Genomic DNA, 26,739 nt, shown 5'->3' on the forward strand with positions numbered 1-26,739 from the left:
ATATTCAAACCAAATTGGCCATATCAATCTCTTATAGCCAAAGTAGTTATAAGCTTGTAAAATTAATAAATTCCTCAAACATGTCTCGCTTATAAAGTGGTAAAAAAAAAGTTGAGTTATACATATTTTCCTTAACCATAATCCATAAATCTCTTCATTTCCTCATCCACTTCAAATCTCACATATGTCACGTGAGGAACTACCATTGTTGTCTTTCAAGTCTGTGTCTACATTATGCTTCATTAAATACTCAGCTATTACTTCCTGCTCACAGTCAACAGCATAACACAGTGGTGTTTGTCCATCATTATCCTTATAAAAGTACAAAACACACGACAATATAAACAAAATTTCAAATTCAGCATTCAAAAATATTTAAAAATGCATAGAGTGGTCTTCTACTACACATGCTAAACTGAGAGTTAGAGTTAGGCAACTATTGTAATAAGGAACAACAACTTAATTTAACATTCAAGCTAACTTCCATCATGTTTTCATTCCAAAAAACAGTGGCAATACCTCTAAAATTTTAAAGCATACATATTAGCTCAAATATCTTAAGTGTTTAAATTGGAATATTTTGAATTGCAATATATATGAAATATCTTGGCATTAATATTAGCATTCCTGCTAATAAGCAACTCTGTGACATTAAGGTGGCCATGATCCACGACCCAATGTAATGGTGTCCGACTTTCACTATCTGCAACCACTCTCATTAATCAAATATTGAGAAAGGAAAAGCATAATAGAAAACTAAATATTTGATATAGTGTTATAGCACAGAAAAAAGATCCAAAAGATCTTTATGATTGTAGGAAATTGATGGTTAAATCATTGTGGACTTAGCTTCAAGAGTGGAACGGGGGGTTTGTCTTCACCAGGCTGAGGATGCCACTCAAGAAGCACTTGCTTCTCGTTAACTGCATCATGAATATACATATACATATTCATTGTAGTTCTTGAATGGAAATCTCTGCGGAATTCAAAGGCTTCCAACATGCTCTTACAGTTAGCAAGATGTGCAAGGTTCTTAAGTTCCAACTAAAAAAAGAAAGAAAGAGAGACCTACATTAGCTGAATGAATTTTCTTCTTGTTTGTTGAATTATAATGAGAACATAAACTACTAACCTGACCATAATCAGCAACTATGAGAGAATTCCAAGGAGCAGCTATAAATGCTTGACAAATTCTGTAACATTCCTTTTCCAGAGTGGGTTGATTCTGATTACGAATTATATGTGAGTTGGATTAAACATAAATTCAAATAAGCTCATTAAAATATTGCTGCAGCACAAATGCAGCAAGCAATAAAATTTTTGCTGCACTAATCAGATTCATAATCTTCTTCATCTATTAGTTAGGGAGTTGGATCAAGTTTTACAACAACAAAAAATACAATAAGAAATTTAAATACTGCAAAAGAAAGAAAAAATAAAACAAGTAGAAGATTAATAAAAAAATTAAACACATCAAAACTAATTTAATAACAAAATTAGAACAAATAAAAGATTAACAGAGAGAAGAGAAATCTAGAATATTTAAAAAATAGAGTAGTTAAAAGGAGAATATCACAAACCCATGAATAAGGAAGAACGACAGCGGCGTTCACGGGACAGGGAGGACAGCGACAATCACAGGACGGGAGAGTAGGACGTAGGCATTCACGGGACAGAGACGACACGACAAGAAGGACGCGCCTTGGACCGAGACCGCGAGACGTGCGAGTTTGGAATGGTGCGTGTGAAGGTGATTTTGTGCGACAGCGTGCGAGCCCGTGAGCGACGGCGGTTCTGGCGTGTGCGAAGGAGAGAAGAGAGTGACGGAAGAAAAAACTAAAAGGGAGATAAGAGAGCGAGAGAGAAGACTTAGGGAGTTAGGGTTCCACTGAGGGGAGAGTATGATTTTAGGTTCAGAGTTTCTCACTATGTGCGGCGCTGTAGGATGAGGAATAAAGGTTTTGTTAAAAGTAGTAGAAAATTTAAATTTTTTAGTGAAAACTTTGTGGCCACGTTTTTTAGGGGTGCTGAAAGAGTTAGAGAAAAGTGGTATGCTTTAAAAACGTAACGATAACAAAAATATTTCGTCATGCTTTAAAAGCGTGCCTATTTTCCTCTATAACGACGCTTTTGAAACGTGGCAAAAAAACGTAGCCAAATCACTAATCACTTGCCACCCTCATAAAAGTGTGACTCTCTTTATTGCCACACTTTTGAAGTGTGACAAAAAAACGTGGCCAAATCACTAAACAGTCGTCACTGTCATAAAAGCGTGGCCATTGACCACTTTTGACCACACTTTTAAAGCATGGCAAGAAAAAAATGTGCCAATAGGCCTATATATATATATGACATGAAAAATAAGAATTTATCTAATGTAAATAATTTTCTGAATCGATAAAACTGTGACTTAGATATTTATGTTAGAGTCATAGGATTGTTACATTTTACACTATTTGAATTTATTTTGTGGTATTATTGTTGCAGATCCTTTTGTTATCATAGACGATGAGTTCGCCATCATAATGAAATTTAATTCTAAAGGATTATAAGTACGGCAATCAAAGATTATATTATTTATAGATGTATTGATTATTAGGTGTATGAGTCTGAACTAATGATATTTTATGCTAAATATATAAATATATAACAATATGTTGTGATTGGCTTATCAAGATTAACATGATCTAAAAAAAATTATTATTGGAAGATAAGATGATACAATTTACATCTGCACCAAAACAATTTCTTAGGATTATTCTAAACTAGATTCAGACACGATTGCAAAAGGAATTAAGTAGTTTGTAGAAGCTGACTCATCTATGAAGGGACGCTATGTGATTGTAGATGTTTATTCAAAGTTTAATTATATGATAAGTTACCGCAAAGCATGTATGACTAAATAGAAGTCGGTTGATAAATTTTTCGATAGTTGAAAAGCCTCTTATGAAGCGTTGCCGATATAAATTGAAACAACGTCCAAAAAAGAGCTATCAACAACTGTGATATTTGAAATGATATCTACCTACCATGGAATGAGTTGGCTCTAGATATCTAGATATTATATCGAGTTTTTTTGGAGTTTTTACCATTACGTTATTGCATTAAGATACAACAAATTGATTGTACCAATAAATGACAATGAAAAATATATTAGAACTCTATTGGTTGTAGTTTTACACGATAACAACTACAATATTATGTCTATTGCCTTTGCCATTGTCGAGAGTAAGACTTCTGATACATGATACTTTTTTTCTTTGTTATTTACAAATACATTTGGTGACGAGGGATGACATGGATCTTATATCTTATCGACATGACTCTATTAGGTCTATCATAACTCGTAGTAACGTGGCATGAGAACCTCCGAGAACTATCTATATATTTTGCATCAGACATATAACATTCAACTTCTTGATGAGGTTGAAGACACCGTTCTTGCAATAGTTTGTGATCAACATAGGTAAATAATATGAGTAATGTAAAATTGTAAGCACTATGTGATGATAGTGAACAACTCTATATAATATATAATTGCGTTCTACTTTTTTTTTTGCAAAGTTATTCCACGACAATGCGTAAATACAACATTAATTACCAACGATTATGTGATCGAGGGCGAGGTTTATACTCAGTTGCTGGATGAGATCCCCCACTCATAACATGCTTTTGCCATACAATGGTGGATATCTATCGGGCCATATAATCACAAACTTAGTTAAGTGCATCTTTTCGGCGTTGAAAGGAGCACATAATCTCCTATGATAATACTTGTTAAAGAAATTTTTTATAGATTAAATGATTTATTCACCAAGAACAAGTTTGATATTAGGCTCGAATTAGTACATGATATGTATTTTCTGGATCAATGACCCAAAGATCTTAAGCAAATCAGCACATTGCAGAAATGTCATTGTCACTTATTTTGATAAGTAAAATGACATATTTAAGATGCGTGAGATGTCCAATGTTGTGGAATATATTAAGGATTTATCCTTAATCAATGAGTTGCTGCATGTACAAAACAAAATTTAAACACTCGACACTTGCTTAAATGGACAAGTCAACTGATCACTCGATCAATCCAATTTGGTTAAATATTGAGTAAACTATCATTTTTACTCATGAAAATTCAAAACGCTGACAAATCTACCCACGAATAAACAAAATTATCATTTATATTCATAAAAGATGGACTTTTGCTAACAAAATTATTCGAACCCTAAAAAATTATTTGAAATTTCCAAAATACCATCTAATATAACCTATCTCTAACTTCTCTTTTTACTCCACACCACCACTCTTCCAATACCAAACCTCACTACCACCCAAATCCTACCTCACCACCACCCAAATCACTTTTTACTCCACACCACCCGTCGTTCGCTTTGCCACCTCTGTCGCCTCCTCCCCCGGTGGCCTCCTCTCTACGAGTGCCCCGTCTGCTGCGTCGCCGCCAAAGCCTCCAAGAACCTCGACTGCGTTCTCCCCCTCGTCCGCAAGTGTAAGCGTCGCTCCATCCTCCATCGCGTTGTCACCATCGTTTTTGCCGCAGACTTCCGCAAGATCCTCTCCTACCTCGAAGCCTCCATTGGTGACATGCGCCGGCTCCTCTCCATCCTTGACGTTGACAGCTCTGTTGCGACTGTTGGTGGTGGTGGTAACATTGTTTTCTCACTTTCTCTGATCGCTAGCAACAACCCATTCTGTCTTGGGTATGGTCTTCCATTGCTAGTGTTCAAATGGGTCAATTGAACGATAGGGTAGAAGCTACTAATGAATTTGCTTCGCTTGCAAATAATAACGATAGGAATAAGAAGATTATTTTTGAGGAAGGTGGAGTCCCACTTTTGTTGAAGTTCTTGAAAGAGAGTGGTGGTGATGGAGTTTGATATTGAGAGAGTGATGCTGTTGAGTAAAAAAGAGAAATTTGAATTATGTTATATATAGTGAATCTAGAAGTGCTTTTACCTCTAAACGTATGTTTATGTGAAGCTAGAAATTTTTGCTTCTGTATTCACGTTGGAGAAGGCTGATTACCATTGAAAAATTAGGTGAAAATTTTGTTCCTTTTCTACCAACCCTACCCTTCATTTTTTTCTATAAAAAGGATGCAAGTAACCATATAACTTTCATAGTAGTTCTTTGTGTATGTTCTTGGTTCCAAATTTTCTTTTCAACAAAATCTTTCAGATTTGTTTCAATCACTGCCAAGGTAAATATTTTAATTTTTTTATTACTTTTAGTATTCTCTTTCATATTTGGATTTTTATGTTTTTTATTGTATTTTTTCTTTATATGATAAATATTTTTTATATTATTTTTTGTGTTCTGATGTTATTTTTTTAGTGTTCTGATGTTATATTTTTATTGTATTTTTTTATTCATATGACAACTATTATTGATATAAATTCTTATTTTTATTAATTTTTATGATATTTTATTACTTTTTGTTTCTATAAATTCTTTTTTTTTCTATCTTTTATTGTATTATATTTATGTTGTGTATAAAATTTTTTATTTTTTATTTAGTTTTATTCATATGAATTTTATTTAATTATTATTGTAATTTTTTTGTTTATATGATATATGTTGTTGGTTGTAATTATTATATACTATGCTTGTATAAATTTTTTTCGTTTTTATTGTACTTTATACTGTACTTTATTTTTGTTTTTATACTAATTATAAGTAATAAAAGAGTCATGAATAATAAAAATTTATAAATCAATATGATACTAAATTAAAGAATACTAACGATACTAAAAAAATTATAAAATATTTTTTTTGTTTGACACTGTAAAATGTATAGTATTTTCTTTAGTGTTTTATGTATTAAAATATATTTTGTCAATTTTGATAAGTTACTTTAATTTAGTAATTAAATATTAATTTTATTATAAAATAAATTGATAAAATTTATTTAAATATCTAAAGTAAAATGATAGGATAATATAAAAAATTATTTAAATTAATGTTTTTTTATTTAAAAATAATTTTAAATAATATAATTTAAATAATATTTATTTTATTATAATATATTTTGATATAAAAATTAACAAATATAAATTATATTAATACAAATTTATTTTTTATCAGAATCAAATTTACAAAATTATTTTTATGCAAACTATATAATAATTTATTTTTAAATATTTATGGTAGTACTTTGCTAAAGCTAAACAGTGCTTAATTAAGATATTCTAACCAGGCCATTCAGGCCAACACAACTCAACTTTTTGAAACTGCAGAAAAGAAAACGCAATGCAGTGGAATGATTGAAACACAGCGCGTGCTCTCACTCACTCACTCTCTCTCTCTCTCTCTGTCTGAATCAACACATTCACATTCAAACTCTCTCTTTCTCTTCTTCCTTCCCCATACAACAATAACAACAGCAACAACAACCTTTGTCTTTGTCATTTTCCTCTCCTACTTCCAAAACTCACATCTCGCTTCTCCCTTCTCTTCTTCTTCTTCTTCTTCTTCTTCCCTCGTCTCCTTTTCTCTCTCTGAAGAAAGTTCTGCTTTTTACAAGCATTGGATCACTGAATCACCGCCCCATTTTGTTCTAAGGCCTCAAAGGCTCAAACCCAGTTGCATTCTCCATTTTCATGCAGAGATTCCATCTGGGTCTCTCTCAAAATCGAACCTTGATGATGGATTCAAGTGCCCCAAACACACCCTCCTTTCAGAACACCCCAGACTCTAACATCACCACCAACACTCTCTCTCCAAAGCCTTACAAGAAGAGCTTCGTCACCACTCTAATGGAGGCAGCAACACTCCGCACTCCTTCCTTCAAAGAAGACAACTACTTCGTCTCTCTCCTCAGACCCTCAGAGAGAAAGGCACTTCAAGAACTCAAGGAAAAGCTCAAAGCTTCTATTGACAGTAAGAATGGTGAAAATGATGGTGCTGTTATGTGGGGGATTCCACTCCTTGGTGGTGATGATCGTGCTGACGTCATACTCTTGAAGTTCCTTAGAGCAAGGGATTTTAGGGTTACTGATGCACTCACCATGCTCCTTAAGTGCTTGCAATGGAGGAAGGACTTTGGTGCTGAAACCATTGTTGATGAGGATTTGGGATTCAAGGAGCTTGAAGGTCTTATAAATAAACATTTCAAATTTGTCATCCTTTTTACTCTTAAGAACTTTTTTTAAAGATCTAAAAATAGAAATTCATGCATTGAATTAAGTGTTACTAGAATATTAGCTTTGTTACTTTGGATATTAAAAAAAAATGCCTCATTACCAATTTATTTATAAAATTGTCACACTTATTATTGTATTTGGTGTTTGTGCAAAAAAATAGGTGTGATAGCATATATGCAAGGGTATGACAAAGAAGGGCATCCAGTGTGTTACAATGCATATGGTGTTTTTAGGGATAAGGAAATGTATGAGAGGATCTTTGGTGATGAAGAGAAGCTGAAGAAGTTCCTTAGATGGAGGGTTCAGGTCCTTGAGAGGGGCATCAAGCTCCTACATTTCAAGGCTGGTGGGGTCAATTCCCTTATTCAGGTCACTGACCTTAAGGACATGCCCAAAAGGGAGCTTAGGGTTGCTTCTAACCACATCCTCTCCCTCTTCCAAGACAATTACCCAGAGATGGTGGCTCGCAAGGTACAATCTTTTCCAATAATTATTTCAGAAAAAAAAGGAATCATTTTGATGGGTCTAGTTAGGGATTTAGATTTTGTTTGTTTTATTAGGGGGAAAAGAGGGAACTTTTCTTGAGTTGGTTTGTTTTCTAGTTGAGTTCTCTCAATGTACTCATATCTTACATGTGACAAATTTTTTAACCTTTTTTTTCTTGTGGGGTGATTCAGATTTTCATCAATGTGCCATGGTACTTCAGCATGTTGTATTCAATGTTCAGCCCGTTTCTGACTCAAAGAACCAAGAGCAAGTTTGTGATCTCTAAGGAAGGAAATGCTGCTGAGACGCTCTACAAGTGAGTTCTAATTTGGTTTAATTAATGTGCAGATTCACATATCCATTGCTCTAGAATATTTTTTTATTTTTATTTTCCCTTTTTACTCTTTTTTTTTAAAAAAAAAATCTGTATTAAAATAATTCAAAAATGTCACGGATTCCTAGTCATTGTTTTTGGATTTTATTAATTAATTTAATTTCAATATATTGTCACATCACTAAAAAAAATATTTTTTAGTTGCCTTAATTAAACTCTTAATTAACTAATTAATGCCTTCTATTGTTTGCGTTGTCTGTCCTCTATATGGATGTAATGTCCATTTTGACCCTGGAATTTTGTTTTAGTCAATTTGGTCCTTGACTTTTTAAAATGACAAATTGTTGTGAACGCTCTTTAATTATTAATATGTTAATTTTAGATTTTTGTTACTGAATATATTAAACAAAAAATATTATAGTTTTAATTTTCATATATTTTTTAAAAATATTTTTAACCTCTTTTCTAATTATGTGAACATCTTATATAATTTCTATATATTAATAATTAATAGTGCATACTATTTCTAAATTTAATTTAAGAATAATGTCAAGACATGTTTATACATGATTGTATTTTAATGAATTTAAGAGACCAAAATGGGTTACTTTCTTTTTTTTTTACCTCTTTTTTTTTATTTTGTCTTGGCTAGTCCTATAATAGAAATTAAAATTCCCACTTTCCTATCTATATATCCATTTTGGGTTTGGTTTCTGAAAGGAGTTTGTTTTTTATGGTCAGATTCATAAGGCCCGAGGATATTCCTGTTCAGTATGGAGGGCTGAATAGGCCCAGTGATTTGCAGAATGGTCCCCCAAAACCTGCTTCAGACTTCACTGTTAAAGGTGGAGAGAAAGTGAACATACAAATAGAAGGAATTGAGGTGACAATAATAACCCTCTTCTTTTTTTTTTTTTCACTAAAAAACTCTTCCCTATGCATATTGTGATGATGATTGATTGCTACTTTTGTCATGCAAGTGGTTTCTTTTTCCACATAAAATATTTTTTTTTTTTCAATTGATTGTTGTCATGTGCTCCAAAATTTTCAAATCAAAAGTTCTCCTTATTCAAAATTTTACACAATCTTCAAGACAATTTTGGTAGATGTAAAGTGAAATTTAGTAGTAAGAATCTTTTTAAACATCACACATAAAAGAGGAATCATCAGCCTTTGTTTTCAATTTAAAGCTTGACCAAGCATTAAGCATAATAATAATAAGCTTTATGTTTTGGGACAATGCTAAAGGTGTAAGATTTATTTTGGCTTCTTACAGTATCCTCTAGTTTAGGAGGCTAAGGACTAATTTGTTAATGGTTGTGTCGTTGACTAATGGGTTGCTGCATACACAACGTAAAAGATTCGAATAATGATAGATGCTACTCTCATGATTTAAATCTACATTAATGGATCGTCCTAAAGCATGATACACTAAGTTCAATTCGGTCCGTCGCAAAATATATCTAAAGTTTTTTGCTAACACAATTTTATGTGTTGTCTCTCTTGGTTGCATCTTGTCCTGTTTTTTATGCTGTGATAATGATGTTTTCTGTTTTTTTTTTTTTTTTAATATATGTTGCTGGATTTTGAATAGGCTGGTGCAACCATCACATGGGACATAGTGGTTGGAGGTTGGGACTTAGAATATAGTGCTGAGTTCGTACCAAATGCTGAAGGAAGCTACACCATAGCTGTTGAGAAGCCAAGAAAAGTTATGGCCTCAGAGGAAGCAATTCACAACTCATACACATCAAAGGAACCAGGCAAAATGGTACTCTCTGTTGATAACACTTCCTCGAGGAGGAAAAAGGTCGCGGCGTATCGCTACGTCGTCCGGAAATCTAGTAGTACCGTGTAATAATAACAACCTCAATTTAGATTTTAGGACTTTCTATGATGTTTTTCCTCTTTTCTTGGTTTTTTGGATGGTCTAGTTTTATGCTTATGAACTCGTTAAAGCCCTATTTAGAAGTGTTAATGGTAATGTACTAATGCAATGTAAAAAAGGATGGGGGAAAATGGTTAGTGTATTATTATTGCTTGGTATAGAAGAAAAGCAATTAAGGTTGCTTATATAACATACCATGTTACTGTTTTTGTTTGTCCTTGTGTTTGTGACGTTTTGTTTGTGGGATTTACTAATATGTCCTTTTGTGGGGGGAGGAGCACATGGGGGAATTTTGAATTGGAATTGGTGAATGGTGTGAATCCAAGATAGAGAAGAAAAATTGGCAATACTTTTTGTTGCTTTTGGCCATTGTGTATTATGCAATCTAATAGAAGAAATGGTTGGTGAATGAACAATCTATGTTTTTATGATTCGAAGTAATGTTTGTGTGTTGGCTTGATTGGTTAAAGGAACATCACTTGAGATTTGTTACCATAAATGAAAAGGAAAAATGGAAAATTAGATGGATATTCATTTTGATTGTACCTAGTTGATGCAAGCTTTTGGTTTTTATTATTTGGCCAACACAAATTAATCACTTTATTGTTGAGACTTGAGATGACAGAAAATCATTTAAAATGATTTAGTAGATTCTTTTGGGTAGAAAAAAAAAAGAACCAATGGTGAAATTAATCTTTGAATATCACTTGGGTAGAAAAAAAAAAGAACCAATGGTGAAATTAATCTTTGAATATCACCTGTTCTTCAAATTGGTCATCAGAATTTTTTTTTTATCAAATTTGTTTTTCAAAGAGTTTAAGTTAGTTATATTAGTTCTTTTGTCACTTTTGTTTCTAATGACATCTAAATTTGCTGATGTGGCATGTTAAGTGACACGATAACATACACCTAATAGTTCTAATTGACCACTAACATAATAAATTTATGAAGTTAGATCAAATTAACCCTAAATTGAGGGATTTCAATGTCTCAAGATATCTTTTCAATTAGGTTTTAATTTTATTTAATTTCATAAATTTATCATGTTAATAGTCAATGAGGATTATTCAATGTGTATTGTGATGTCATTTAATATGCTACATTAGCAAATTTTGATGCCGTTAATAAAAAAAGTGCCGAGAAAATTAGGGTAATTAACTTTAAATCTTTGAATGACGTATTTGATTAAAAAATTTTTGAAGAACAATTTAAATAACAAGTGATATTCCAGGACGAATTTGATCATTTTCTCGTAAAAATAACAACAAACTAAAATAAATTAGTACCATCTTGATTTAATAAAGTAAGATTTCATTAGGAGTATTGATCATTGAAAAAGTACACCCGAATAAAACTCATTTTTTGTCAATTTTCAGCCACTATATTTATTGTTTTAGACATATACGACCAAAAAAATACCATAAACACTGTAGTAAAACTAAAATTTCTGAAGCAACTTTGTTTAGCTCATGTTTTTGGTAGAGATATTTACATGATAGTTGATATATATGATATCCTATGTTTAAATTTTATTGTTCGCATTTTTAAAAAAAAATAAAAAGAAAGAAAATAAGTATGATAAATTTATGTTCATTATTCAAGAATTCATCATAAGATTAATGTAAAATAATGCATATAAAATAAGTCTTTTATATCTCAGTCAAATTTCAAAATAGTCCTTGGCTATGCATACTAAAATAATTCCTAAAATTTCAATTGCACGAATATGATCTCAGATATTAATAAAAGTGCATCACGTTAATTTTTCAATCGTTTTTGTTGAATAATTTGCCAATAAGAGTTAACATAATGTATTTTTATCAATTTTAAGAATATAATTAATATAATTAAGATTTCAAAAACTATTTTAATAGATATAATCAATCTCAAAAATTGCTTTGAGACTTAACTATCTAGAAATAGAAGATAAAAATTAGTATAAATATATTAGATTTTTTATTTAAATTAAATAAATATATAAATTACAGAAATAGATAAAATTGAGATATTTATAAAAATACGTACTCTTACACATTTCGGATGTTGAGAGGTAAGTTAAAAATTAAACATATCTCGGCGTATAAGACTCCGTGCTATGACTTGGTGATGTCAAGACATATCTTGAGTACACCTAGGATATGTGTTGTTATGGATATCAGGGACTAAACACCCAAGATATGTGACAACTGAAAAAGGGATCTCAATATCCGAGATATGTACAGTTTGCCTAATTTGAGACTCAGCATCCGAGATATACTTGGACGCATTTATAAGGTCATAGCAGCCAAAATTGTTATGCATTTGAATAGTTTTTAAGAATTTTGTTAATTTATAAACGCTTAAGTTTGATTTCCTTAAGTAAATATGGCCCTCGAGAATATGTCCATGATGGAGACATCAAGAGACTGAATGCTACTTGGCACGTGGCTAGAGCTTTAAATTTTGAGGGTAGTAGTTTTTTTTAGTGAATAATTAGTTTAGATGTTTAGACTTTAGTAACTTAGTTAATGTGGTATGACTTAGTGATTAGACAAAGTTAGACAATTTATATATATTTAGTCAGGTATATTATAGTTTTATATTTTGTATAATTGATTGTAACTAATTGTAACTTAAGTTAAATAAATAAAATATGTAACTATTAATTGGTGAAATTAACAGGTAATTAATGGAAGTCGTGTCCAAATGTGACAGTCAGATTAGAATAGTGCAACATGAATCATTTTATTTTTTATATGCTGCTTGATAGTCTTGTCTTTAATAAGTGCTATGAATATTAGCAGTACAAATTATATTCGTACTATATATGTTGCATTTATTATCGATGTTTATCGACTTGATTTAGAATTTTTAGTAATGGTTAATTACAATTAATGGTTTAGACGATATTAATATGCAAGTGTAAATGTTATGGATATTCCAGAGACCATGGTTATTGTTGTCACGCCGTGTGTGACCCTGCGTTTCCCCCGCCAGACATCCTATTGCCTTATATTAGGGAGGCGAAATTTGGGCATGTAGTAGAGTTGAGAGATTTCATGTTTGACAATTTCTTGATCTCTGCATTTGTCGAGTGGTGGAGGCCCGAACCTACACGTTCCACCTTCCATGTGGTGAGGTCAACATTACGCCTCAGGATGTTGCCTACCACATTGGTCTGCGCACTAATGGAGAGCCGATTAGAGGTTGTACCAGAGACTTTCAGCAATGACATGAACACTCCATGTGGAAGTGGGTTGAGGATTTACTTGGCGCCAGGTCGCCACCACAGTCAGAGGGAGGGAAGCAGGTTTTCGGGGTGAGAATGATGTAACACTCTAACTATCAAAATGTCACGCTTCCGGCTGCGCTACTCTGATAGCTCGGGTATTACGACAACTTCATGTATTTAATAATAAAATATGAGCTTTTGACTCGAAACCGTATCGCTATTTTATTTGAAAACCGAAAAAATACTTTTACAATAAAATAAACAAGCATATACATAAACAAAACTCCTTACCCAAGTAACTTATGTATATTATATACATACAAATCATACAACTCCTATCCATCTTACAAAATTGTAATATTAATAGCGAGAGAAGAATAATAATAACTCAACTAATTCCAATATAAAAAATCATCTTCAAAACTCAATTCAGGACCAATAATTCAAACCAATTTCCAATGTTAAAATCATTTCCAATAAATCAACAAAGTCCATTCCTAATATCCCAAATCGTTTCAAATGCCGATTCATTTTCAATATCCAAGTCACCCCAAACCAAGAAAATCATTTTACATAGTATCTAATTAAACCAACTTTCCAACTCAATAATTAGAAACAGTCACAATTCAATCATCATAATAACCTTAAACCAAGTACATAACCCAACTAAGCATCTTCAATCAATCAATAAATCATTCAAACTAGCATTTATATTCATTCCAGACAACTCAGTTCAATTTATAAAACTTGCGAAATCATAAAAATATATTTTTCTTATTAATATCGATTTAAAACAATTCTTAATAGTAAATTAAGTTTAAGAAATCGCCCTTACCTCGTTTGCGACTTAATCACACGACAAAACCCTCTTTTTTCTTGTGGCCCGCAAAAGCCACAGCTCCGGACCATTTTCGAGGAAATAACTGCGACTTCAAACACGACATGCAAGCATCGATACTCAACCCTATGACGTCCATAACTTAAAATCCTCAACAACTGATTACCAGAACAATAACAATGCGAGATTCGAAGTGAGAGAAACTTACATTCATGAATAAGAACGACGAAATGGACATGCATCTCTGAAGCAACCTCCGGCAACCTTCGACACCGACAACACTGTTACTTGGCAGCCAGAGGCTCAGCAACTGCGTCCCCAACAACAGCGGCGGGGCGCGCAAACAACGGCGACGCATGCAGTGGCAATGACAAGTTCTTCTCTCTCTCTTCGCACTCGTCTCTCTCTCTCTCTCTTTGCAGGTCTGTCTCTTGGCGGCAGCTCAATGGTGGATTGATGGCGATGATATGCGGCTCGTGATGATGATGGCAATGGCTCCACGGTGCCGGAACAACGACGGGAATGGGTGACTCGACGGCTGTAAGGAGGCATGGCGGCTAGGTGACAGCGCTGCCTCCTATTCTCCCTCGAATCTCTATCTCTCTTTCGGCCTTCCTCTCTCCCGCACGGCTCCTCTGTGAAGGCGACGGTTACGGTGCGGCAGTAGTTCCCCTCTTCCTTCCTCTTCTTTTCCCTCGGTTCCCTCTTCTTTCCTTCCCTTTCTTTCTCTCTTCAGCGTCTCTGTGTGGGTGTTTGTCATCTTTGTGTGTGTGTGGGTGGTGTTACGCTTGTGTGTATTTGGGAAAAAGGGGGAATGTGGCAGTGGGTGAGGCAGTGAGTGTGAGTGGCGGTGAGGGGTTAGGATTAGTGGGTTCAATTTGAAAATTTTTGGGTTGTTTAGATAATTTTTATAAAATTAGGGGTACTTGAGTAATTGAAAACTAATTTTAATCCAACACTAATATTTATAAAAATATTAATTATCAAATTACGATTTATTTCCAAAAAATACTCTAATTTAATAATTAGAGATAATCAAATTAATTTCTTTTAAAATCATAAAATAAAGTTCAAAATCTGAATATTCTAAATTAAACAAATAAAATATTCATTATTATTCAAACCCCAAAGCCTTAAGTCAATAATAAAAAATATCTAATTAATATAAAAATCTTTTAAAAAATATAATCTTGAATAAATAGTAAAATAACTTACTTATTAAATTTTTGAAAATCTGGGGTCTTACAAATGACCTGGCCGAGGGACAGAGTTTTACATATTCTAGCTGGGACAGCTCTGAATACACTCCGTCAGTATGTTCGATGCTACTTGATGATTCTTATTGGGAGAATTTCTGTTCACGGACAAGTTTGCTACACGTATCCTTTTGAGATGGCTGCCGCTACTGAAGGATTTCCATTATTGCAGCCAGTTGTCATAGGGGGTCTGCACTGTTCTATCATACGTACAACTCACTGCGGACCGCAGCAGGGTGTGATGTGAACGACATTGTGGGATGCATACCGCTTCTTGTCTTCTAGATCTACGATAGATTTTTGTGTTTTAGTCTGGTAGGATATAACGTCATCACGGTCCACTTGTAGCTAGGTATGTACATATTGTAAATATTGATAGCAGGACTAGGTATGTACATATGCGTAGATTGGTAGGACTAAGGCAACAAAGTAGAGATTGTCATGATGGCAGGATCCAAACTCTACATCGTCACATCGATGGCTTCACATTTGACCAGGTACGATTTTTTTTGTTTTATATTATTTCATGCATTGGTATGTCATTCCTAATTATGGTACTTTAACACTATGTGAAAAGTTTCAATGTACACCATACGAGAATCTCCAACTACGCCAGATTGCGCTTGACTGTCTTATGAGTGACGCGGAGATTTATAGATGGAGGCCGTTGTCCCTCTCGTCTGCTTTCACTTTGTAGAGTTTCATCACATTGACAGAGTGAAGAGACAGCTCGGGGGCATCAGCACAGGCCAGCGGATCTAGTGAACGTCGAAGAGTATCTTTTCAAGATGATGAGGGGAGAAGAATCCTAGTGGCCTAACGTGCATTGTGAGTGGAACGATTTATTGAGGGGTCGTTACTAGCTGAAGCACTTGGTTACGATTGATGGCCATCCTGACCTTTGTCCGACATAGAAGTACCTCACCTGGTGGCAGTAGGCATGTAGAGTTAAATTTCTATCAGGAGAGGAGGTTCTTGCCAATCCCAGAGCAGCAGCACCACCGGCTGATATCCTTCCTGCGGCTCTTGAGTGAGAGAGATGACTTACAGTTACCACAGGATGTCTTAGATCGGAGACGACGAGTGAGGAGGCATGCTTGAGATGAGCAATTGTTAGACGAGGATGCTGAGTATGCACAGAAGGAGGATATACCGGAGGATCACACGGCCGATGCACATGTAGAGATTCCTTCCTATATTGTCCATGTTGACCTTTATCACGGGTAGCTCCATTACTGCTCACCACCCAGATGATGACACCGCCTAGGACTAGACCCAGCTCGAAATTGGCTCTGATGTTGAAATAAAATTCAATGACACATTCCATATTGTCAGTGCGACTGGGGATGTGATGGATGAGTTCGCAGGTCGCTATCGGCAGCGGAGAGACCATACTAACATACCAGGCTCATCGAGCGGAGTAGCTGTTCAGCATGGATCAACACCATCATCGTATTACTAGACTCTACCACCACCCCACCATCAGTATGGATCCACACCATCATTGTATTATCAGACTCCACCACCACCACCATACCCACCTCTGTCGGGATCGGTCTGGCTACCGCCTCCTCCGCCGCCACCTATACATGGAGCAGTTCCTCCACCACCACTACCATAGCGGACACCCCCCACTGCGAGCCATCTAGGTATTCGTCTTCGGCCAGCCCATCCTCCAAGGGTGACTCATCCTCGTGGATGTGGGTCTGGACACCATTTGGACCCCGCAGGCAGACGGTGTTAGTATGTAGTTTAGATAGATGTTCTTATGTTCTATACATTATCTGGCTTTTTATATTGTACCATTATATGTTAGGTTATCGGATATTTCGTGTGTGGCTATGTATTATGCAGTATTACAACCATGAGTTATGTTTTTAATGTTAATGCTTTAACTTGATATGAAAGCAACATGACTAAAGAAAAACATATACAGTAACAGGTGTATGTTCCACCAAACCTACGCACCTCCTTACAAATTACTCGTGGATGTCAACATTCAGTATAACACAAAATTAACGTAATAGACTTTAATTCATCCAAAATAAATTATAAATATACCAGTAGTTCAAGTTATGGCGTAGTGCCACACGAAGACTCCATAGATAATTGTTGGTGAATTACTTGCAACGTTAGTGGTATTTAAGCTTATCCAAATCTAAAATTCTGTACTTTGCATTCCATCGAATACTGTATTTTTTCACCGCCATTAGAACTGCATCACAGTTCCTGAACCTATGGGCAACTCGAAATTCCACCCTGGTGTATTGTAATCCTTCCCCTTCAAAGTGTGATCATGACTAAGAACTTCTAACAATTGAGTAATGACCAAAGCGGGAGGCAAGAGAAACCGACCCACATCGCTGGTGGGAGTCTCGAGCACATACCCATCAGTAGAAGCAGTATCGCTAGACGACATGGACCCGAACATGAGTTGAATCGCCCTCACTGTGGTACTCGTCGTTACTATCATGAGGCTAGGAGTAGTGAATTGGTGTGACCTCCAGCGGGACAACTTTAGGACTTGAAGGAGATGGTCTACCACTAACAACCACATCACGGACCGCAGCATACAACTTCATCACATGTTATGGCATTAGCCATGCATGTACGTCGAACATTACCCTCACATGCTAATCCCCGTCAATCCAAAATAACCTGTTGGTAAATCCACCATTCGGAAGCGTGTATAAAAATTTATATGCAACCCGCCCAACTTCTTTGGTACCTATTCCACTCATATTGGTCAGCATAACCGTCTTTAGCGCATGTAGGATATCAACCCGGTTGGAGTGCAACATGGCAATCTTATCAGACTCAAAAATCACTCATTCATTTCTGTGTTTTACTATCCCATTGGGATAAACTATAACAAAAAAGAATTGATTATTCTCCATCAGAACAAAATGGAAAGAAGAGGAAGAAAAGATTGATTTATGAATTATGAGGAGATGGTTGAGGGGTGAACTCTATAAATAGAGTTATTTTTCAATATATCTTGGATACAGAGACACCTAAACCATAATACACATATCCTGGGTGTTGAGATCCAAATTACACCCTTAACTATATCTCGGATGCTGAGACCCCATAAGGAGGATTGTATATATCTCGAGTACTGAGATCCCTTTCTCAATTGCCACATATATCAGGTATTCAGTCTCCGATCTCCATAATAACACATATCCCAGGTGTACCTAGGATATGTTTCAGTGTCGCCCGATCACAGCATGGGGTTTCAGACGCCGAGATATGTTCAATTTTTAACTTACCCCTCAACATCCGAGATGTATAAAAATACGCCTTTTTATAAATACCTCACATTTTATATATTTTCGTAATTTATATATTTATTAATTTAAATAAAAAAATCCTAAATATCTCTGGTATCAAAACATGGACCAAGAGGTAGGGGTGGCAACGGGGCAGGTAAGGACGGGTTTTTTCTCTACCTGACCCCGCCCCGCCGTACAACAACCCGCATAGAATCCGTCCCTTTTCTATCCGCGGGTAGTAAAACGTTGAACCTTAACCTGTCCCGCTCCTACCCACCCCTATAATTATTAAAATTCAATAAATAAAATAAAATTTTAAAGTTTATATAACTACCATCATATATATAATATAAATTAAAGTAAAAATTTAAATATGATACAATATTATTAATCATTTACTAATTATTTTACATATATTATATATATACCAGGGCGGGTAGAAGCGAATATTATCTAAACCTGACCCCGTCCTGCCCCTTCCAAAAACCCACTCCGATGCGGGACGGGTAATTACCCGCGAGTTCGGGTGGTGTTGCCATCCCTACCAAAAGGATAATAGTGAACTAGTGATTGATGAATGAGAGTTCAAAAATAAGAAGCGGGAAAAGGGGGTAGCGGATAGTAAAATAATGAAGTAACGTGTTGAAAGAGTTATAATTGGATTGTATAATAGTGGAACCTCTTACAAACCACACCATAGCCTTTTCCTTTATGTTTTGAAAGTGATGTCTATGTTGCTGCTGGGTTTGGTTATTAGGTTAACCTGAACCCACTTATTAGCTAGGGGCCTTTACCCTTTTTCTTTATGCAATTTTGAATTCTGATTCTCTTCCCTTCTCATCTCTTCCTCCTTTCAGCTTTCTTTTCTATGCTTTGATCCGTTAGTTTCATACATACAAACATCTTACATTTGTTAATGTATTATAATATCATTTAATAGATAATATAATATATTTATTGACAAGTCACATACATAAAATAATCTCTTTCTAATATTACACAAATCTCCTAAATCTGATCTAAAAAATGTGTAATATTAGAAAATTATTTTTTCATTTATGTGATTTATTCTAATAATTATATATATTCAATGTGGGAAGTATATTAGCTTTTTAATAATAATAATAATAATAATAATAATAATAATAATAATAATAATAATAACTTTTGCTCAGAGAGATCTATGGATCACTTATGCATGGAATATTAGTCTAATTTATTTATACTCTCCCACACTCTTAACTTTTTTTTTAATGATTTAACATAAGTAATCTTTAAGATTAACGAAGCTAGAAATTTTTAACAAAAAAAACCTTCTTCGCTTAGAATGTAACCAAGTGCTAAAGTAGCCAATTCTTAAAAACCCAAAATTGGGTCTTGTCATGTATTAATGAATGAATTAATTAATAATTGTATATGTGATTCTGCAAAGGTTCTGTATAAGTTGTCTTCTCATCATGGACTGCATTGATTATAGTAGTTTACTAGTACAACAATGTATCACGTATGGCATCTTTTTCAAACCAGCAGCATTGAATTTTGAAAATGTTGATAACTGAATTTGTTTAATTTTAAAGAAAATTAATAAAAGCATTTGAATTTTCAGAAAAGAAAAGATCTTTTACTCACTCCATCCCTTTCAAAACATTTGTGATTTTAAAATTTATAATTCAAATTATATATTACTTAGGCTCTTAATAATATTTCTTGATATAAATTTGTCAAAAATTATTTTAAATATAGAATAAAGATAATATTTTAGTTGAATATTGATATTTGAAGTGTATTATAGTATTGTAAATATATAGAAAATATGTCCAAATACACACATATTCTACGTTAGGATTGGAAATGAGTCAAGCCAACTCTTCAGCCAACTTGAACTCGACTCATTAATAGCTCGATAAGCTAAATTCGTGAGCTGGTGAGACAAACTTTAGCCTAAAATTGAGCTCATAAATTAAATGAATCGAGGTTGAATTTGGATAAGTTCAGCTCATTAACTTGTGAGCTGGCTTGATATATATATATATATATATATATATATATATATATATATATGATATTAATTATTTAAAATTTATATTTATTTTTATATATAATTTTGATGTAGAATATAAATAAAAAATTTATAATTTATTGATAGATAAATTATATATAAAATTGATCTTTTTAAATATTTTTAAAATATATATGTTATAATTTATTGATATAAAATTATAGATTATGTTCTTATTATTTGAGCCAGCTCGTGAGCTTTCGGTGAACCGATCTTGAATTTAAAAAATAGGCTTGATTGTTAATAAGTCGAGCCATGAGTCAAACTCAATTTTTGTGAGTCGAGCTTGAACTTAATCTAACTTGGCTCACTTCCAGTCCTATCCTGCATGTTGACAAAATGATGACACGTGTCCAATACACATTATGTGTTGCTATAGAATGATGACATGTATTTAATACACACCCTACATATTGACTCTCTACCTATAAAATTCATCCACATGTAATTACATCAAATAATCTCATTTTCAACCAAAACACTAAAATTTCTTCTATATAAAAAAAATTAGCCTAAATTTGTAAATTCCAAATAATTAAATTATCACCATATCAAAGTATAGCAATTAGCACATATATCAAGCATTGAAGATTAATGTAATGCATAGTGTTGTACGATTTTCACCATGTGAAGGAAGAAACACATGAACATTGGGTTGTCCTTTCAGGTTTCATCCATTGTATTGCTTGTGACTTATAAGCTGCAGAATAATAATAATAATATTTTTTTCTCTAGGGTTATTCTATGAATTTGTCTTGTTGATTTTTGCGTCTTACATAAGTAAAAAAAGGGTGTCCAAGTACTGTCCCTTCTTTAATGGAACATGTACTTTATGTTATACATTAGGGAAGCATTGCCAGAATTTACAGTCTATGCATTCGAGTGTGGGGTGAGTTAGCACTGTATATGCAGCATCATTTGTTTATTGCTTTAAATAAATTTTTATTTTCTTTTTATTATAAAAAACTGCAACATTTTGTCCTTGTAATTTGTAAATATTTATTTTTGTTTAATTTTTAATTTGATACATGTTAACGTGATAAATTGAATTACAACGTACACCATGTTAGTTAGCTTTTAACATGTTATAGTAGTATGTAACAAACAAATTAATGATATGGGAACAAAATCAAATATTTCAAATTTGAGCTAATCGACACAAAAACTATGAATTTTACGTGGATTTTCTCATTGTTTCCTTCTGTTATTTTTTGGGGGTTAACATCCCTTGTTTCTTTCTCTTTTTGGCAGGCATATCCCTTGTTTCTTTTACTGGGCTCTCTTTTTTCGGTTTCTGTCAGAAAAGTTCATTGTTCTCTATGGAAGAATAATACAACATGAAGAGACACGCTAAGGCCCAGTAGTAGGCCCATGTGCAAACTTGACAAATCTGACCTAAAATGGAAAAAATAATTTTCCGACACGCTAACACAGTAAAAAAAAAAAGGGTAAAGATTCACCATGGTAGATTCATAATTATCAAAACTGAACAGATAATCAATCCGACTAAGTTATTGAATTACTGGATTAATGGTCTAATTGGTGAATAATTGGTTGAACTGTTTAATAATAATTAAATAAATATATATAATCATAATAAAATTAAATTTAAATAATAAAAATATGAATTTAATTTTAATATATTTTATCAACAAAAATAATTATTTTTTATATTAATTATATAAATAATTATTTAAAAAATAAATATAATTAAATAATTATGTAAAATATTTTATATTATTAATATATTAAAATTAAATTATAAAAATAAATAAATATAATATTATTATTGAAGAATAAAAATAATATTTTATACTATTTAAATTTTATTGGTTCAACTTAAATATAATTATTTTAATATAATATATATAATTATTAGTCTTTAATATGATAAGTAGTAACAGAAACTAGGGTTTTACTGCGCCGCCTTTATGGTTACACCTTTCTTTGTCTTTTCTTCGTCAAACACTTTTCCATCTTCTTCTATTTTTAATTTTTTTCTTAATTTCTTTTCCACTTAGCTCCCTAATTTTCGTTTTCTCTCCCAATTCATTGCTCTTTTAATTCATTCCGTTTTCTAATTCACTCATTCCATATATCTTATGTCTCTTTGGAATCATTGAATACCAATTCTGATTTTTTCTACACCATGAGCAACAAATCAGAGACTCAGAACCCTCATATAATTACTATGACGGTGGAGGGTGCCAGCCTTCAAGTGGCACCCAAAGAAATATGAAACTGCTCTCGTAGAATTGTCGGGATTTGGGGAGACCCTGACAATCCACAATCTTAAAGGGATTTGCAAATCCTATTCCCCCGAGGTTGGTTTTATCTGTGAAATAAAAAATCAATCTCGACAAGTCGAAGGAAAACTAAGATCTTGTGGTTTCAAGGAATGGTTTATTGTAGATCCGGATGGATTATCAGGGGGTTTGGCAATGGCATGGAGGGATGGTTGCACTGTTCAGATTTTATAGCATGGTAGATTTTTCATTGCGGCATCAGTTCTGACAGCTGGTTCTAATGATCCCTATGGTGTTCTAGGTGTTTATCTCAGTTCAAATGATCAACATAGAATGGCTCAATTTGCTGAATTAACTTCAGTCACCCAACAGTTTGATGGTAAGGTTGTGTTAATGGGGGATTTTAATGCCATTTCTAATCAATTGGAGAAAGAAGGTGGGGGTGCTAAATCTCCTTCTTCTATTGAAACCTTTAATAGTTTTATTGATGATAATTCCCTGATTGATATTGGTATGGTCGGAAGACCATTCACTTGGTCAAATAGACGGAGGGGTGATGAGTTGATACAGGAAAGACTGGACCGATTCCTGGTAGGAGTTGATTGGCAGCAACTCTATCCCAATGCAACGGTTCTTAGACTGTCAGAATCAGGCTCGGATCATGCCCCTCTTCTCCTAGACTCTAATACGAGAACTGAGAGATCTAAACGCCGATTCAAATTCCAAGAAAGATGGTGTTCCAATAATGAAATAAGGCAGATTGTTAGAGAGGTTTGGCATGAACAGATTGATGGTTTAGCCATGTATATCCTAGCTCAAAAAATAAAGCGTTGTCGGCATAAGATTGTCAAATGGCAGCAAGAACACAGATCTAATTCGAAGGTGGAGATTGATTTACTACAGTCGGAATTAGAGGAACTTCGTTTAGCAGGAATTCATGGAGGCGACATCATTTCAGAAATAGAGGACAAACTTGAAAAAGCATTGCAAAATGAGGAATCTTATTGGAAAGATAAGTCTAGAGTCAAATGGCTCAAATCTGGTGATCAGAATACAACTTTCTTCCATCAGAAATTTAGAAATCGAACCCGAAGGAATAGAATTTGGCAACTAACTGGCAATGATGGTGAAGTGGCTACTTCAAATGCTGGTATTGCTTCTGTGGCTGAATCTTATTTCAAGGACATCTTTTTCTCCACTTGTCATGAGAACCCTGAACCTCTGTTTACTGATTTTGAACCTAAGGTTACAGCTCACATGAACCGTAGGCTTCAAAGACCAGTGACTATGGAGGAAGTGAAACGCGCAACATTTAGCATTCATCCTCAAAGTGCTCCAGGAGATGATGGTATGACAGCAAAATTTTTTCAAAGCTTTTGGAACATACTTAGTGGTGATGTGTTTTGAGCAGTTAAGAGCTTCTTTTCTGGGGGCAGAATCTTGAAGGGTTTTAACCACACTCAGATCTGTCTTATTCCCAAGATTTCTGATGCTAAAGATATGACTCAGGTAAGACCAATAAGCCTATCTTCAGTCTTTTACAAGATTATCTCCAAAGTATTTGTACATAGGCTTCAGAGTATGATGAATAGACTAATTAGCCCTACGCAGAGTACTTTTATTAAAGGCAGATTAATCTCTGATAATATCCTAATTGCTCACGAGTGTATGCATTACTTGAAGAACAAAAAAAGGGGTCTCGAAAATGAAATGGCGCTAAAATTAGATATGAGTAAGGCATATGATAGGGTGGAATGGCACTTTCTTTGGTTTATATTGGAGAAGTTTGATTTTGACTCTCGATGGATCATGTGGATTCAAGAATTAGTGACAACTGTTTCTTATTCTGTTATTATGGAAGGACAACCTTATGGTTTCTTCAAACCAAATAGAGGTATTCGACAAGGAGATCCTCTATCCCCCTATCTTTTTCTTTTTTGTGCAGAAGGTCTCTCCTTCTTGCTACACAAGGCAGAACAAAACAGACTAATTCAGGGTCTTCAGATACATAGGCGATGTCCCAAGGTCAACCACCTCGTATTTGCTGATGATTCTATTTTATTCTGTAAGGCTAATCCTGAAGCATGTTCAAATATCCTGTATTTATTGAATTCTTATGAAAGCATCAGTGGCCAGAGGGTAAATCTTAATAAATTTGCTGTATTATTTAGCCACAACACTCCGTCCACTACTCGTACACTACTGGCTAACTCTATGAATATTAATCATATTGGGGCTCAGGATAAATACCTTGGTTTACCTTCTACAGTCTCTAAATCGAAAAAGGCTTCTTTTAGTATGATCAAAGAAAAGGTTCGGAAAAGAATCCAAGGGTGGAAGCGCAATCTTCTTTCGTCAGGTGGTAGACACGTATTGCTTAAGGCAGTGGAAGAAGCTATTCCTATTTATACATTGTCTTGCTTCAAGTTGCCTGATGGTTTAATTTCGGAAATTCACTCTCTACTTTCTCAGTTATGGTGGGGACAAAAAGGTTCTGAAAAGAGGATGGCTTGGATTAGCTGGGACACTATGACTCGCCCACGAAAAGAAGAAGGCCTTGGATTTAAAGATCTCAGAATCCAAAATCTGGCGCTTTTAGGCAAACAGTTTTGGCGACTTGTAACATAGCCTACTTCCTTATTATCCAAAATCTTAAGAGGTAAATACTTTAGCAATGGTAATGTTATAACGGCAGAAATTGGAGTCTTACCTTCTTGGAGATGGAGGAGCTTACTGGAAGGCCGAAAGATTGTTGAAAAAGGTCTTAATTGGGCTGTGGGTACTGGTGAGAATATCCGAAACTTTGAGGATCCTTGGCTGCCTCCTCCGTATCCTTTAATGATTTCTGACATGCCAAATAGACAGGCTATTTCTGAGTTGTTTCCAAGAGTTAAAGATCTAATTACTGAAGATAGAAATTGAAATCAGAATCTCATTCAAGAACTATTTCCCCAAGACGTTGCAAACAGAATTTTGTCAGATAAAATTCAGCAGAGTAAGGACAAATTGCAATGGGATTTGAACAAATCAAAGCAATATGATACAGCTTCAGGTTACAGAATTGGCTATTTATTTTATCATCTGCCTCTGGAGCTTTGTCCTAATTATATGCAACAGAAAAAGCCGTGGATTGATCTATGGAAGTTGAACTTGCCTCACAAAATTAAGCTATTTATCTGGAAAGCTCTTCATGGCCGACTTCCGGTGCTTGCTCAGATTCATCACCGCATCCCATCTATATCACCAATATGCCCTTGCTGTCATGAAGCAACGGAAACAGTCACTCATTGTTTGATCGATTGCTCTAGAATTAAAAACGTATGGTCTCAGAGTTATCTTTGTGACTGTCTTCCCCCTCAGAGTTCTAACGACTTTTGGACATAGTGGACTGCATCAACAGAGATACTTAACCCGTTGAAGAATGCTGACCGTAATCCTCAATTGCTTGTCATCATTTGCTGGAACTGCTGGAAAGCTCGCAACCAGTTGATTTTTGAAGGTTCTACTTCTATGCCGTCTGCCATTCTAGCAAGCTCTGTCAAGTTGCTCCGTGAAATTCAAAGAACTCCCAGTTTAGGTCGTCATCTCCATGAGACAAGCTCTTAGGTGCATTCAATTTGATTTATCATTATTTCTTCTTTAAGATTTTTCTTTGTTTTTCGACCACGCACCGTTGGATGAATACCTTCAGTGTAGTGTTTTTGGGAAATCCCCACCTTTTATTATGCTGTCCTGCTTTTGAACATCTTTGTATTTCATTTTTTAATAATTAATGAAATATAACCTATTATCTTTGGAAAAAAAAGTAGTAACAGAAAGGCATTTTTTTATAATATATATTAATTTGTGAATTGTGATTTGTGAGATTGAGTTTTGGGTATTATAGTAATTGCTTTTATAATATATATTAATTTGTGAATTGTGATTTGTGAGATTGAGTTTTGGGTATTATAGTAATTGCCAAACAGCAAGAGAATGCTAAATCA

At 34.1% G+C, this 26,739-nt stretch overlaps 2 protein-coding genes across 2 annotated transcripts; both read left to right on the forward strand.

The window, feature by feature from the left end:
• Window positions 1–6,395: 6,395 nt before the first annotated feature.
• LOC130960616 (patellin-6-like) lies at window positions 6,396–10,217 on the forward strand. Its single transcript, XM_057886063.1, has 5 exons — window positions 6,396–7,110; window positions 7,321–7,631; window positions 7,838–7,962; window positions 8,722–8,863; window positions 9,575–10,217. Exons 1-5 carry the CDS (start codon window positions 6,618–6,620, stop codon window positions 9,836–9,838), a joined length of 1,335 nt encoding a protein of 444 aa, XP_057742046.1. The 5' UTR covers window positions 6,396–6,617; the 3' UTR covers window positions 9,839–10,217.
• Window positions 10,218–23,086: 12,869 nt separating this feature from the next.
• LOC130963353 (uncharacterized) lies at window positions 23,087–25,675 on the forward strand. The gene is made up of 6 exons (XM_057889478.1): window positions 23,087–24,101; window positions 24,165–24,262; window positions 24,437–24,647; window positions 24,699–24,892; window positions 24,995–25,244; window positions 25,449–25,675. The coding sequence occupies exons 1-6, from the start codon at window positions 23,087–23,089 to the stop codon at window positions 25,673–25,675; spliced, it is 1,995 nt and encodes a 664-aa protein (XP_057745461.1).
• The last annotated feature ends 1,064 nt before the right edge of the window (window positions 25,676–26,739 follow it).

Source organism: Arachis stenosperma, chromosome 2, assembly GCF_014773155.1.
Source record: "Arachis stenosperma cultivar V10309 chromosome 2, arast.V10309.gnm1.PFL2, whole genome shotgun sequence".
Lineage (NCBI taxonomy): Eukaryota > Viridiplantae > Streptophyta > Magnoliopsida > Fabales > Fabaceae > Arachis > Arachis stenosperma.

What these genes read in the sequence shown, in the direction of transcription:
- LOC130963353 (XM_057889478.1), top strand. Translation starts at nt 23,087, where the DNA reads ATGGCTCAATTTGCTGAATTAACTTCAGTCACCCAACAGTTTGATGGT. An exon ending in ATGCTAAAGATATGACTCAG is followed by an intron (nt 24,263 to 24,436) that starts GTAAGACCAATA and finishes CATTACTTGAAG; the next exon opens with AACAAAAAAAGGGGTCTCGA. An exon ending in TTTCTTCAAACCAAATAGAG is followed by an intron (nt 24,648 to 24,698) that starts GTATTCGACAAG and finishes TTTTTTGTGCAG; the next exon opens with AAGGTCTCTCCTTCTTGCTA.
- LOC130960616 (XM_057886063.1), top strand. Translation starts at nt 6,618, where the DNA reads ATGCAGAGATTCCATCTGGGTCTCTCTCAAAATCGAACCTTGATGATG. An exon ending in GGGATTCAAGGAGCTTGAAG is followed by an intron (nt 7,111 to 7,320) that starts GTCTTATAAATA and finishes GCAAAAAAATAG; the next exon opens with GTGTGATAGCATATATGCAA. An exon ending in CAGAGATGGTGGCTCGCAAG is followed by an intron (nt 7,632 to 7,837) that starts GTACAATCTTTT and finishes GGGGTGATTCAG; the next exon opens with ATTTTCATCAATGTGCCATG.